The sequence below is a fragment of the Panicum virgatum genome, chromosome 1N, assembly GCF_016808335.1.
Source record: "Panicum virgatum strain AP13 chromosome 1N, P.virgatum_v5, whole genome shotgun sequence".
Lineage (NCBI taxonomy): Eukaryota > Viridiplantae > Streptophyta > Magnoliopsida > Poales > Poaceae > Panicum > Panicum virgatum.
Window position 1 is genome coordinate 49470786 of NC_053145.1, and position 13284 is coordinate 49484069.

General features: G+C 47.3%; 1 protein-coding gene across 6 annotated transcripts; it reads left to right on the forward strand.

Annotated features, from left to right (window-relative positions):
- The first annotated feature begins 4132 nt into the window (after window positions 1–4132).
- On the forward strand, window positions 4133–10727 carry LOC120656383 (protein FAR1-RELATED SEQUENCE 6-like). Of its 6 annotated transcripts, none has more exons than XM_039934455.1 (9): window positions 4133–4398; window positions 4505–5062; window positions 5232–5464; window positions 5548–7674; window positions 7785–7895; window positions 8465–8569; window positions 8719–8775; window positions 8846–8925; window positions 10254–10727. In XM_039934455.1, exons 3-8 carry the CDS (start codon window positions 5324–5326, stop codon window positions 8885–8887), a joined length of 2583 nt encoding a protein of 860 aa, XP_039790389.1. In that variant the 5' UTR covers window positions 4133–4398; window positions 4505–5062; window positions 5232–5323; the 3' UTR covers window positions 8888–8925; window positions 10254–10727. The 6 variants fall into 6 exon arrangements, with proteins under 6 accessions (XP_039790389.1, XP_039790385.1, XP_039790388.1 ...); XM_039934451.1 differs by having other exon boundaries at window positions 4505–4953; XM_039934454.1 differs by having other exon boundaries at window positions 4524–4953.
- The last annotated feature ends 2557 nt before the right edge of the window (window positions 10728–13284 follow it).

Below are 13284 nucleotides of genomic sequence, written 5' to 3' on the forward strand. Positions count from 1 at the left end.
GGTACTAAATGTCACCTTTTAGTACCGGTTGGTGTTTTGGTCCGGTACTAAAATGGCATGGCCATTTAGTATCGGCCAATGACACCGACTGGTACTAAAAGGTGACATTTAGTACCGGACGGAGGTATGACCCGGTACTAAATGATTTCAAAAAGTGTTAAAATTTAGAACCGGTATTAAATGGCCCCGGTCCTAAATATGACCGGTACAAAGGCTGAGGGATGAATGACTATTTTTTTTGTAGTGCCATCCTTTAATCACGCGGTCAGATGTCTCATTAGATTCGTCTCATGCTACAGTAACCTAGTTCTGGAGTTGGTTTTGTAAACTGACTTTGATTGACACCGTAATTAGCGGTCAAAGTGTTACTATTCCTGAAATTCCAGAAAACCAAACAAGGCCATTGCTTTGTAGTAACAGAGTAAATGTAGTGCGTGTACAGTTATACGTGGGTGCAACAGTGCGCTTTGTGTTTTGAGAGAGGTCATATCTCTACTCTACATTTATTTTGAAGCTGAAATCAAATAAATAAATATGTATCTATAATATTGGCGACAGTTCACCAAACGTATCCCGTGTCCCACCAGCTCGTGATGATAGTGATTTGATATGCTCAAGTCAATCTAACCAAAACAACTACTTTTTAAACGAAGCTACTACAGCCATGGATAATGTAGCTATATGATTACACGAACGTAAGGCTCACCCGCTGCTACGGCACACACCAACAATTGCAATAGATGGAGACTCAAATTTTTTAGAAGTTTAGTGAAGCAAAGTTTTGGTCATCACAGATCGATCAGGAGTTTCATTTCTGTCGGCCTTACAGTGAAAGAAAACAGAAAGACGAAATTAAAGGATATCACACCAAATGACAACACGACCGTGGCCCTGTTTGGATACCAGGGTTAGAGTTAGATTTGACCTTTTAGGACTCATCTAACCCTAAAGTATTCAAACATGAGGGTTAGATTAGGTGCATCTAAACCACCAAAAAATTATCTCCTCCAAGGGGTGCTTATTCGGGTTAGATTGGGATGTGCCCACCTTCCCTCCCTCTATCTCTCCCCTTCCAAATGATTGGAAAAGTGTTTTTATTGTCCATCTAATCCTTCCATCTAAACATCTCTTTGGTTAGAGTTAGCTTATGCTAACTCTGACTTCTAACTTGGTTAGAGTATCAAACAGAGCCTGTGATTAGAAATGTAATATCGTTTCTTTTATACCCCACCCACAAATATAGTGACCGACAAGCAGGCATTCAGGGAGAGAGAGAGAGAGTGGTCGACCTCTAATCACATTTGATAATTGGGAAGTAGTCCAGTTGATCGCACCTGGCAGAGTGCAGAGGTGGACCGACCAGGGTTCAAATCCTGGTCCTCTCTCCATGTTCCTCGGGGTGGTAGAAGGCTGATCTACCCTCTAGCTTTCATAACCTCTAATCACATTTCTTAGTAACCTAGAACTAGCTCCATAGTAACTAGTAATTCAGCTTACCTGCTAAAAAAATTGGGCCCCTAAAACTTAACGTCCTGCGCAATCACCCCTCAGCTATAAAAAGCTCGTGGCGCCGTTTGTTTTAGCTTCTGGATGATTTTGAAGATTTTAATTCTAGGGGTCCTCTGACTTTAGGAAATTATTGAAATCGAATCTTCAAAATCGGCTATAAGTTGAAACAAATAGAATCCATGCGACATCAACGAATGCGTGCTGGTCCCGGACTCCAGGTACGGTGTCGGCGAACAAAGACATGCGGGGCTTGGCGCGGTGCAGCGGAACGAGTCGTCGCCGGCTCGCCGTACGTCGTAGTCGCTAATTCTTGTCTTTACAAAATCGTGTAGAAGCGCAGCTAGCGTTTCTCTATTTCCAGGGCACGCAAGCCAAAAGCTTGCCGTGGGGAAAGGGCAACCCGGTGGCTTGTAACACGCTTTTCCTCTAAACCCAAAATTACTGCACATGCTACAAGCCCATTCCTTAGTGCACGTGCACTGATCATGCACCATTGGTTTGCTAATTTTTTTGGAAACTGAGGCCTGCAAAATAATTCCTTTTGGAAATGGTGCCTGTAATTTTTTTTTTGAAGCTGAGGCCAGCAGAATCCTGGGCAAGAGGAAACAAAAACCTCACCTCACACTCAAAAAAAAAAAGAGCTCGGGGGAAGCTCGGGCAGCTAAGCCCATTCAGTTTTTTTTTTTAAAAAAATAAAAGACAGGAGCACTGCCACATCATATAATAAGAAGCATTCGTATATAACGCGCCGAAGCGAACACCACCACAACACACGCAAACAACGTACACAACCAAACACTACACCGCCACAACTTGGGAGAGGAGCCAAAAGAAACCACCCGCGAACTACGCCGTCGTCGCCAACGCTGTGCCATGCCAACTGCCGCGGCCCGCTGCAGGCCTGAGCGGCAACTCGAACTCCTCCACCATGGGACTATTGCCCCCAAGCCGCGCACACACGACCGTCGACCCCCCTGCTCCAGTGATGCTTCAGCAGAACACTCCCGTCGCAGCGCCGATGGAAAACACTGATCCTGGCCACTCTGCGTGGGGGCCTCGCCTCACCCACCGCCTCACACTCCTCTGCCAAGGACTCAGATATCTGAAACCGCTCTGAAAGCAACAACCTCTGCCCAACCGTCACCGGAATCACTACTGCATCATGTGCGTCAGCTCAAGACCTCCAGCACCCATGGGTCATCTGCACCTCCCTAGCAGCACGGACCATGCACACCTCTTCTGCAGCTTCGCGCGGGCAACACCACCAACCAATCACCACCACAGTCTAGCCAAGACGGGACTCCAGATGCGACGCCTCCAACGAGGACACGATGCCAATGGCACCACCGTCGCACGTCCATATATGGACAGAGTTTTCACCCTAAAGAGCAACGTACAGTAGGAACACAGTGCCTCCCAATGGTGCCCCCAGCAGGGAGAACGGCGCCACAAGGGTGCCGCCTCCATCGCCACCGACAAAAATGTCAATGAAGGCTTTCGCCCGACTCAGCACTCTGCCTGCCACACGATCTTGGCCAAGCCCGTAGCCCGCTCCAACTCGCCTCCGCAACGCCTCCACTGGAAGAAGCCCGGCACAGCCCGCAGCACCACCACGGCGCCACCAGCAAGCACCAACCAACCCCCAGCCACACCACCAAAGTGGCGCCGGACCAGCATCGCCGTCATGGAGAAGGAGAGCACCAGCCACCACCCTACAACCTCCATCACCTGAGCGCAGATACACCCCGGCCCCACCCTCTCCAGGCCATATGGCCCAGAGCAAGCGGAGCAGGCAGCACCCAGCCGCAGCCGCCGCCACCGCGACGGCCACAACCACCCCATGCGCCAACACCGGCCGCCACCGAGCCGCCGGAGCCGTCCGAGCCCGCCGCCGCCGCCGCCAAATCTCAGCGCCGCCCGCCACCCCCCCCCACACGCCCGCGCGCCCCAGTCGTGCCACCAACGGATCCGGCCGGGGCGACGCCGGATCCGGTGGCCCCAGCCCCCGCCGCCACGAGAAGGTGGCCGACGACGAGGGAGCTCTGGCGGGGCAGAACGGCCGCGCCCGCCCCGAACCGCCGAAGGAGAAGGGGAAGAGCCCCGCTGCCACCTTCACCGCGAGCCACGCGAGCCACCGGCGGCCCGCTAGAGCGGCAGCGAGGCAGGAGGAGACGTCAACGGGGGCGGCGGCGGCTAGGGTTTGGGGCCGCTCGGTCGCCCGCGCGGGGGGCGACGCGAGCGGAGCGGTCGTGCGTGTGGATAAATATTTATGTTGTGTTTAGATGGGGGAAAAGGTGGGAGAAAAAATCACATCGGTCACTGTAGCACACTGTAGCACTTTTCGTTTGTTTGTGGTAAATATTGTCCTACCATGACCTAACTAGGCTCAAAAGATTCGTCTCGCAACGTACATCAAAACTATGCAATTAGTTTTTTATTTAAATACATTTAGTACTCCATACATGAGTCATTTGCTATATTTAATGTTTCCATGTGATAGATGATGTGATGAAAAGTTTGAAAAGTTTGGAAATTTTGTGGGATCTAAACACACCCTTTCAGTTCTACCGCTCACGTCCAGACACCTGCGACAGGCCGACAGCACACAGGCCCACCGATTCCGGAGCCCGGAAAAAAAAAACAGCGACTTTTCCACGGCTCTTTCTCTCCGTCCCTCTCCCCGGTCCTACTGCCGCCGCAATTTGTTGCGGCTCATCGTCGGCGACCTCACCACGCCGGCCGGGGGAGGCCTCCTACAGGGAAGCTGTCTCTCGTCGAGAAGACTCCTCAGTCTCCTCCTCTTCCCATCCTTCTACCACCACTGGACTAGACTGGCGTGGGGTGGAGGACCATCCGGATCCGGACCTGCATCGATTTCCGCTTCCGTTGGTGAGCAAACCCTAGCTTGGTTCGAGGGGTTTCTCTAGGAGCTGGTTTTTTTCTTGGGTACCTTTTGATTGCGAATTTGATTGCTGCGTGGTTTTCCTGCTTATAGAATCCAATTTAGTTCCTAGTCTGTTGCTCTTCTCCTCCAGCGCGAGAGGCCAGTCCATCCAGCCAGGGTGCGGGTGCGGTTGCCAGTGGCGGATCCAGTGGCCCAAAATACATCTGCTCCCCTTGACCTGACCAAGAGGCGCATCGCGATAGGATTACACTGTTGGAGCTCGCGACCTGCCCACCGCGCCGCCTCTTCCCAGGAGCTGAGGCGCCGCCGCCCCGCGCCCGCCCTCCGGCCTCCGCACCTCCGCGGCCCCTTCCTGCTATCCTGCTGCACCTCCTCCGCCCGCGCCGGTCGCTGCTGCCCTGCTCCCTGCTCTCCCTCGCAGCCTGGCCTCGGAGTGCCAGACAGCCGCCGGACGGCCGGAGCTAGGGTTTCGGCCGAAAATCGCTGCGGCCAGGGCGCCGGTCGGTTCGCCGTCTTCGTCTCTCTCATCTCATTCAGTGGTGAGCTCTAATTTCACCTCTCTTTTCAATTTTTGCATTGTTGCCTGATATGTAAATTGGATGTTATCTGCTACTGCTGGTGTTGGGACTTGAGAGAGCATGAAGAACGGTAAGACCTTATCTTAGAACTATTTATTGTAATGTATGCAAGTTTCTAAAATTATTTGTGCTATGTGTACTTTGGTTTTAGTTAATTTATGTTTGTATGCATATTTTGTACTTGCATAGCGTATAATGTATTGGATTATACTGAATTGCATGTTGAAAAATTTGGTCAGGACTACCCCAGATTTGAATGCTGGTTCTGCCACTGGCGGCGGTTGCAGCTTAGTTTCCAAATTTGTTGGGGGTTCAGTCCAACTGAACCCCCATGTCCCACGTTGAGTCCACGTCCATGTTAGAGGAGTTGGCGAGGGAGGCGACAATTGATGATGTGGCGGTTCTCGTGGATGGGAATGACACAGAGCTACATGGCAATGGCGAAGTGCTGAAAAGTGTTGATGTTCCCCAGGTTGGAAATGTCGAGCTTATTTTCAATGTTTAATTTGGCGCTGACTGCTATGGAAACTTGTAATGTGTCGTTTTGTTTGCTAGGATTTGGGGGGGATTTCGGCCAAGGAGGTGCCGCTGCACGAGGGCAAGGAGGTGATACTTGTGGATGATAATGATAGTGGGCAGGAAGATGGTGGGAAGGCTAAGGTGGATGAGAACACGCCACATTTCGGGCTGAGATTCAAAACTTATGATGATGCGCTCAAGTACTATAAACAATATGCTGAGGATTCTGGGTTTGCGGCGATCATTCTGAAGTCATCCTATCTAAAGTCTGGGGTGTGCCGGAGGTTGGTGCTTGGATGTAGTCGAGCTGGGAGAGGGAGAGCAAATGCGTGCTATCTGTCTAGAGAGTCAACCAAGATCAATTGCCCAGCAAGGATCTCGTTAAAGTTAAGGCAAGATAGGTGGCTTCATATTGATGATGCTAGGCTAGAGCACAATCATCCACTTAACCAGTCCTCCGCGTCACTCACTAATTGTTACAGAAAGCTAACAGATGCCAAGAATGGGGAACCTGCTTCACGGTTGAAGAGTCGCAGGAATGTTCCATCTGAAAAAGAGCAAGGGAACTTTACTGAGATAGGAAGACTTAAATTCGGGGAAGGAGATGATGAGTATATCCAGAAGTTTTTTGGGAACATGCAGAACAAGAATCCTTACTTCTTCTACTTAGTAGATTTGGATAATCTAGGGCGTTTGAGGAACTTGTTCTGGAGTGATGCTAGGTCAAGGGCAGCAAATGATTACTTTGGTCATGATGTTGTTTACTTTGACACCTCATACTTAACAGAAAAATATGATTTGCCACTTGTTTTCTTCACTGGGATGAATAATCATGGGCAGCCTGTTCTGTTTGGTACTGGTTTACTTTCAGATCTAAGTGCTGACAGCTATGCTTGGTTATTTAGGGCATTTTTAGCATGCATGAAGGGTCGCTGCCCGAAGGCAATCATCACTGAGCATTACAATGCTATTCTAGATGCTGTTCGAGAAGTTCTCCCTGAAGTTAGACATCGCCTTTGCCTGTATCGTATTATGAAAGATGTATCAGACAATTTGAAAGAACATGCAGAGTTTAAAACAATCAAGAATGCTCTGAAGAAAGTAACATATGGATCTTTGAAGATCCCAGAGTTTGAAGCGGACTGGAAGAAGATTATCGAGGAGCATGGACTTGGAGAAAATGAGTGCCTTAGTTCCTTGTATGAGCACCGCCAACTCTGGGCACCTGCATATCTCAGAGACAAATTCTGGGCAGGGATGTCTATTTCACAGTGTGGGGAGTCTATTTCCTCGTACTATGATGGTTTTGTGTACCCAAAAACTTCTTTGAAGCAATTTTTCAGTAAATATGAGATGATATTAGAGAACAAATACAAGAAGGAGTGGCAAGCAGATGAAGAATCCTCCCATAGGACTCCATTAACAGTAACAAAGTTCTACATGGAAGAGCAGCTGGCCAAAGCCTACACAATAAACATGTTCAGAAAATTTCAGGATGAGTTGAAAGCAACAATGTATTGCGATGGTATGCCAATTAAAGTTGATGGTCGACTTGTCACTTTCGAAGTAAAAGAATGCTCGTACATGGAAGATGGAAAGGACACAGAGAGCAGGACCTATGAAGTGTACTTTTGTAAAGAAGAGAAGGTTGAAATTGAGTGTGAATGTGGTTTTGTTCAGTTCACCGGCATCCTATGTAGGCATGCATTATCTGTGTTGAAGTTGCAGGAGATATTTGAAATCCCATCAGATTATGTTGTGGATCGCTGGAGAAGGGACTATAAGAAATTGTATTCTAAAGCAAACAAACCCAATGAAATGCCCCTAAGTGGCAATGTTGAGCGCTCTGATTATTTGTTCAGTCAATGCAGTCAGTTGCTCAATCTAGGGTTTGTATCTGAGAGTAGATACCTTGTTACTCTGAAGTTACTGAGAGAAGCGGAAAGATCTCTCCTGGATGATGGACTAGCTGCCAGAGACAGGCAGTCAACATTTCTTTCATTTGAGGCTGATGCACCAGAAAATGGTCAAGGCCTTTTCAATCCCCAGTTTTCAGAGAGCGTAAAGCATTCTCAATCAGCTCATGCAAAACGTCGTGGTCGGCCCCCGAAGAAAGTGACAGAATCTAATGCTGAAACTGTAACACAACCAAATAAAGAACAGGTTAGTCTTAGTTACCTTTTTTTTACTTAAGGCATGATTCATGAGTCCCAGATGGCCAGACCTCACACCAGTTTTAACAATATCTTTTTGTGGTTATTCTTGTTAAGCAGGATTTTCTGCGGTCGTCATTTGTCACAGATGATACGAATATGATCCAAGGTCCCTCAGCCTCGCATCTTGAAGGTCCTCACATGGCAACGCAAGGAGGAATTGATTTAATGGTACACATTATTTTTTATCTGCCTCTGCTATTAATACTTACATATATGTGAAAGTCCGGATAACCCCCTAAACTATTGTTTGGTTCATTTTACCATCCAAACTATGCTCTTTGGTTCAAATTACCCCCTAATACTATTTGTCCTTTTCATTTCTTCATGCATAGGTGGATTTTTAAGTTGAAATTTTACAAGATGATAGCACACATCATAACACATGTTAGAAAAAAATATCATGTTTTTTATCATTATTTTGATAGGTTAGGATATTTAATAATACATTAATTATTGGAGTTCAAAATTTTATGAAAAATAAAAAATTATAAATTCTTTTTAAATATGCATTGTGATGTCAACTACTACCCTGCAAAATTTGAATTAAAGTTTAAATTGTGTATGGAGAAACAAAAAAGACAAATTGTATTATGGGGTAAAATGAACTAAATGGCATAGTTTAGGGGATAAATTGAACCCAAGTTATAGTTTAGGGGGTTATTCAGACTTTGGCTATACTTGAAGGGAGTAAATTGAACTTTTTCCTATGTGAAAACTCTTGCTGCAAACTTGCACAGGAAGGAATACCAAATCTCTCATTTAGTAATCATTTTGGAATGGATATCAATCACCAACATCAAGTACCCAGCCACCAAAGGATGCAGCAGAGCAATTTCATGCAGGTTTATGTCATTCAATTGGTCACATGTTTATAACGTCATATAATGTTCTTTGTTCGCAACTATTTAGTTCCTATGTTTTCTCTCAATAATGGGCTCCCTGTGCATCTTTGCCATGTAAAATTGTTGACACCTTATTTTAAACATTTCAGGTGCAGGCAGAACCCCATGAGTTCGCTAATCAGTGGGTTTACCACCCAATGATGCAGGTATTTCGAGTCAATATTGGATTCTTGACTTTGAATTTTATTGAAAATGACTCATATGACCATGTTGCAGGACAATCCAGTGCTAAGAACTCCTACGAGAAGAACAGGGTAGTGCGTGTTGTTTGCTTTAATATTTCAGTAGAATTTTAGGTAAGGGCCCAGATTTTTTTTTTCTTTTTTGTGTGTAGATATTTGACCTCATCATTTTTCCTTCATCTGCCAACATCCAAGAGTTTTAATTTTTCTATTTCAGTATTCTTTCTATTTTTAAATCGTGCCACCCATGCATATATTCTGTGTTACATGCTATTGCTTATTTACTTAGATATACATACCTGTTATTGTATGCTTGTGCAAGTGTGTCAAACTGTCGATATGGTCCAAAGTTTGCTTACTTAGTATTGACATAACATCATTGGTTCAATCTATGTTGTTTTCTGATCAATGGTCATCATGTGAATAAATAATAAAAATCACATCTTTTGGCAAGATTCTATAGCATTTGTCCAATACTATTGAGTCTAAGTATATCTACTCTTTATCTTATATACCTTATCACTATTATGTTTACCCTTTCTAGGGCATGAACTTTGTCTTCTTCTTTTTGGGAAAAAAAGTCAATTCATGTTTATTTTGCATTGTTGTGTTCAAAGTACTCATGTGTAAGGAGGGTGAATGATTGTGATGTCGAGTTCGCTGTTCATGGCTCATGTGACGAGAAGAACAGATCCTTGTAGATTCTGCTTTTTTTTTCAGGCATAAAGCTTGTGTTGAAACTGATTGCTATGGCTTCTCACATTACTACTTTAATGTTTTGCATTACTATACGCTGTTTACTGCTGTCAATTGTCATACTACATTTTGCTGGTCATGCATGTTCAGATGTAAGTTCTCACCATGATAATTTCTGTAGAACTGAGATGAGCAGCAATTTTTCAGCGTCACATGTAGTTATGACTGTCCAGATTCAGTCACCCACAGCATGTATTTGAGCCTGATTGCTGTTAGTACCATGTTGTACCTTTTTTGTTTTACATTTATGCACCTAGCGATCTGCATGGGATACCTTATTTCGAATAATATAGCTTGTGCTGATGGCTGATTTGGCTTAGTAAGATTGCCTGTATTCCCAAATATGTATCAGATTTTTCCATAGCCAATTCCTACTTTAAACTGATTCCAAGTGGAAACATAATTGTCTACTTTGTTAGTCATTTACAATTTACAATTATGGAAAGCGTATCATGTCAATATGTCACAAAGGAGGATTCTTGTCATTGTGGCTATGCGTTAGCATCAAGGTTCTACATAGCTATAGTTGCCCTATACCTATAGCTAATTTCTGAACTTGCCAGGAAGTCAGAAACAGATTGCTTTTATGGCCACGAGTGTGACTTTTATAACCTCGGTTAGCATCACTACCAATATCCTGGGCTCAGCAATCCATTTGTCATAATAGGATTCTCTGTAAATTTCAGGTACAATGACTTTTCTGGCTCCTGTAGCGACTGCCTGAAGTCCTGAACTAACCTGAGGATACGGAGGCTGTGGCACTCTTGACGGCGAGAACTTGGCATAGGGTCCAATGGATACTAACATTTTTGTTCTCTGGCACTGTTAGCTGATGTGGTCAGGTTGGAATTTTCAAGCTGTACATAACTATTAGCCCCATGTGTAAATCATCCAGCGCCATAGAGTAGGTTATTAGAGGATTTTACGTGCCCTGCAAAGTTTAGTGGTCAGAATGTTTCTGGATACGTCACTGCAACATGCAATTAGGGAAACTAGGATTTTGCATTGCTCTCTGGCAGGCTAGCAGCTTCCTGTCGCAAAATTGTCAGTTTTTGAAGCTTGTCAGCTTGTCACGGCACAGGGTGTGTCTGGACAGATATGCTACGGACTCTCTTTTATGATTGCCTAATGCGCGCCAGTTTTGATAATGTGGCAGTGGACATATTGTTAGTTGGGTATTTATTGGTTTGTTTCAGGCTTGACATATATACGCTATAATTAGCTAAATATATAGCTGCGTCCGTTTAGCTTTGATATTACATGTTTGTGTGATAGTGTAGGCAATTTTTTCGTTTAGCATATAGGATACAGTTTCGTAATTCATCGAAGTATCTCACGAGCATACTTACTCCTGGGAATGGATCATCATCCAAAATCCAACTAATGATATCCAATTAACATCCAATTGAAATCACGTTAACATCCAATCCAATCCTAATAGATAGTCCTCACCATCCAATCCAACCACACATACATAATTATCCATCCATTCCATCCAATTCATGCATGAGGAGGAGGAGAAGGCCTCGACCAGCCGGCACACTTGATGATACCGTCCCAGAAAATATTACCCAGGTGATTAGTCATCACAACACCATCCTTGCTGGTCAGATACTTGGACCTGGCGATGGACGCTGTACATGTAAGCTCCTCCACAAGCGTCTGCAGACCCGGCGTGCCTCCGGTCCAATCCAGATACGTGCGTCGTCATCGATGGAGCCCGCGTGAAGCAGCTGATCAGTCGGAGCTAATGATGAAGGTCTCCTTGCGCTCGTGGAACTCGCCGGTGCAGGTGTTGATGTCCTCCTTGACCTTGGTCTCGCGTCGCCCTGCTAATGGGCCAGGATCCAACCTAAACCCCCACCAATCACTTCCACAATACAAATCAAATCCACCCAATCCTATCCAACCCTCCATGTTGAAAATCCAAACTACACCAAACCATTGTATAATTTCAAGCCAAACCAAATCACAATCCATGGATTCAGCCCATTAAACCATCCTAGTGAGCAAGTGAGCGATTCCACGAGGCCCCGCCAGGCCGCCACCAACCACTCAACGATCAAGCCATCAAAATTTACAAATGAGCAGGGAGAGTAGCTAGTGACAGCACCATCAGTGCAGGCACCGCGGAGAGAGAGAGAGAGACAGTTTTGATGGCGTTCAAGAAGCCAGCCATCGTCCGTCACCCTCTCTTCCCTCCTTGTACTCTCCTCATCGCGTCCGGCGCCGTCGCGGTGAGGCCGACCGCCGACGCGCGCGCAGCGTTTAATTAAATAATGGCAAATCGGGACAAGCTAGCTGACCTCCGATGACAACGACGACGACATTGGTGCTGCTGCCGGTGCCGCCGCCGCTGGCGCTCCAGCTGCCGCACTGGCCGTGGCGCCCGTGGCTGCTGATGCACCGATTGATGCCAGTGCTATCCCGGCTGGGACGGTGGGAGCGGCCGGCACGGTGGGGTCAGGTGGCGCTGCGTGGCTGCGATCGAAGGACTCGTAGGCGACGCGGCGGGCGGCCCTGTGGTGGAAGAGGCTGGTGGATGGCCCTGTGCAGCGGCGTCGGACAGGGAGAGTGCGTAGACGAGTGTGGCGGAGGCGACGGTGGCTTGGTGGCCTGGCGGGCACCGGCGTAGGCGACAGGGTCGGCGAGCGCGGCGGCGGCGACGGTCAGCGGGGTCGGCGGCGGCGACGGCCGACGGGGTCGGCGGCGGCGGCGACCGACGGGTCGGCGAGCGCGGCGGAGGCGACGGCCGACGGGGTCGGCAGCGGCGGCGACCAGAACGGAGGCGAGGAGCTGCAGTCTGCAGAGGGACTAAGGCGAAGCTTGGACCTCTCGGGTGAGTCCATGGTTTCGGCCAATGGATTGGAACCAAAAAATGGTAACGGACTCCCATCCAAACCGTTCCATTTTAACCAACAACCCAATCCAAACCAATCTATCAAGTAGTTCAGCCCATCACTAACCAAACCAATGCAGCTCATTTCGAAAACCAATCCAATAAACCCATATTAGCCCAAACTGTTAGCAGGGTGAGTCTCGCGCACCACGAAGTGGCCGAAGCCGCAGTGGCCGTGGTGGTGGTGGTGGCGGCCGTGGCTGCCGGTGCGTGACACCCTATCGACCTCCTCGAACTTCTCCTTGACGACGTGCTGCTGGATGCCGCCGTGGCGGCCGAAGCCGGCCGGGCTGGCCACCGACCTCACCTCCTCCGAGCTGTAGTCCACCTCCTGGTAGTGAGGCGCCAGCAATACGCATGTGGAGTTGGGGACGACGGGCGGTCAGGCGCCAGCAATACACATGTGGAGGAGGTTGCCGATGCCTGATGAGCAGCTCGGGGCTCGGCGGCCGACGGCCAGCGGCCCGAGTGAAGCTTCCACAGCCTAGCGTTTCATGGTCTGCAGTCCAATAAGATTTGGATTATCCTTTATTTTTTATCCAACAAAATCCAATCCTATTAGATCTAAACCAACTGGATGTCCATATCCAACTAGATCCAAGTCCAATAGAATCCAAGTGCCAAAATCCAATTGAATTTGGATTTAGTCCAATCCATTCCCAGGAGTAAGCATACTTCGGATTTTGACAACAAGTTCGTGGACCGTTAGGCCAGGCTTTTCCATTTTAGATAGGCTTTTTTGCCCGATTTGGATGCCATGCCTTCTCTATTCCCTCTGTTCCAATTTATAAATCGTTTTAGCAAATTTGGATGTATAC

Excerpts from the sequence above, each read along its gene's own strand:
- LOC120656383 (XM_039934455.1), top strand. The coding sequence starts at position 5,324 with ATGTCCCACGTTGAGTCCACGTCCATGTTAGAGGAGTTGGCGAGGGAG. Across the intron at positions 7,896-8,464 it reads AAGGAGGAATTGATTTAATG|GAAGGAATACCAAATCTCTC; the intron begins GTACACATTATT and ends AAACTTGCACAG. Across the intron at positions 8,570-8,718 it reads AGCAGAGCAATTTCATGCAG|GTGCAGGCAGAACCCCATGA; the intron begins GTTTATGTCATT and ends TAAACATTTCAG.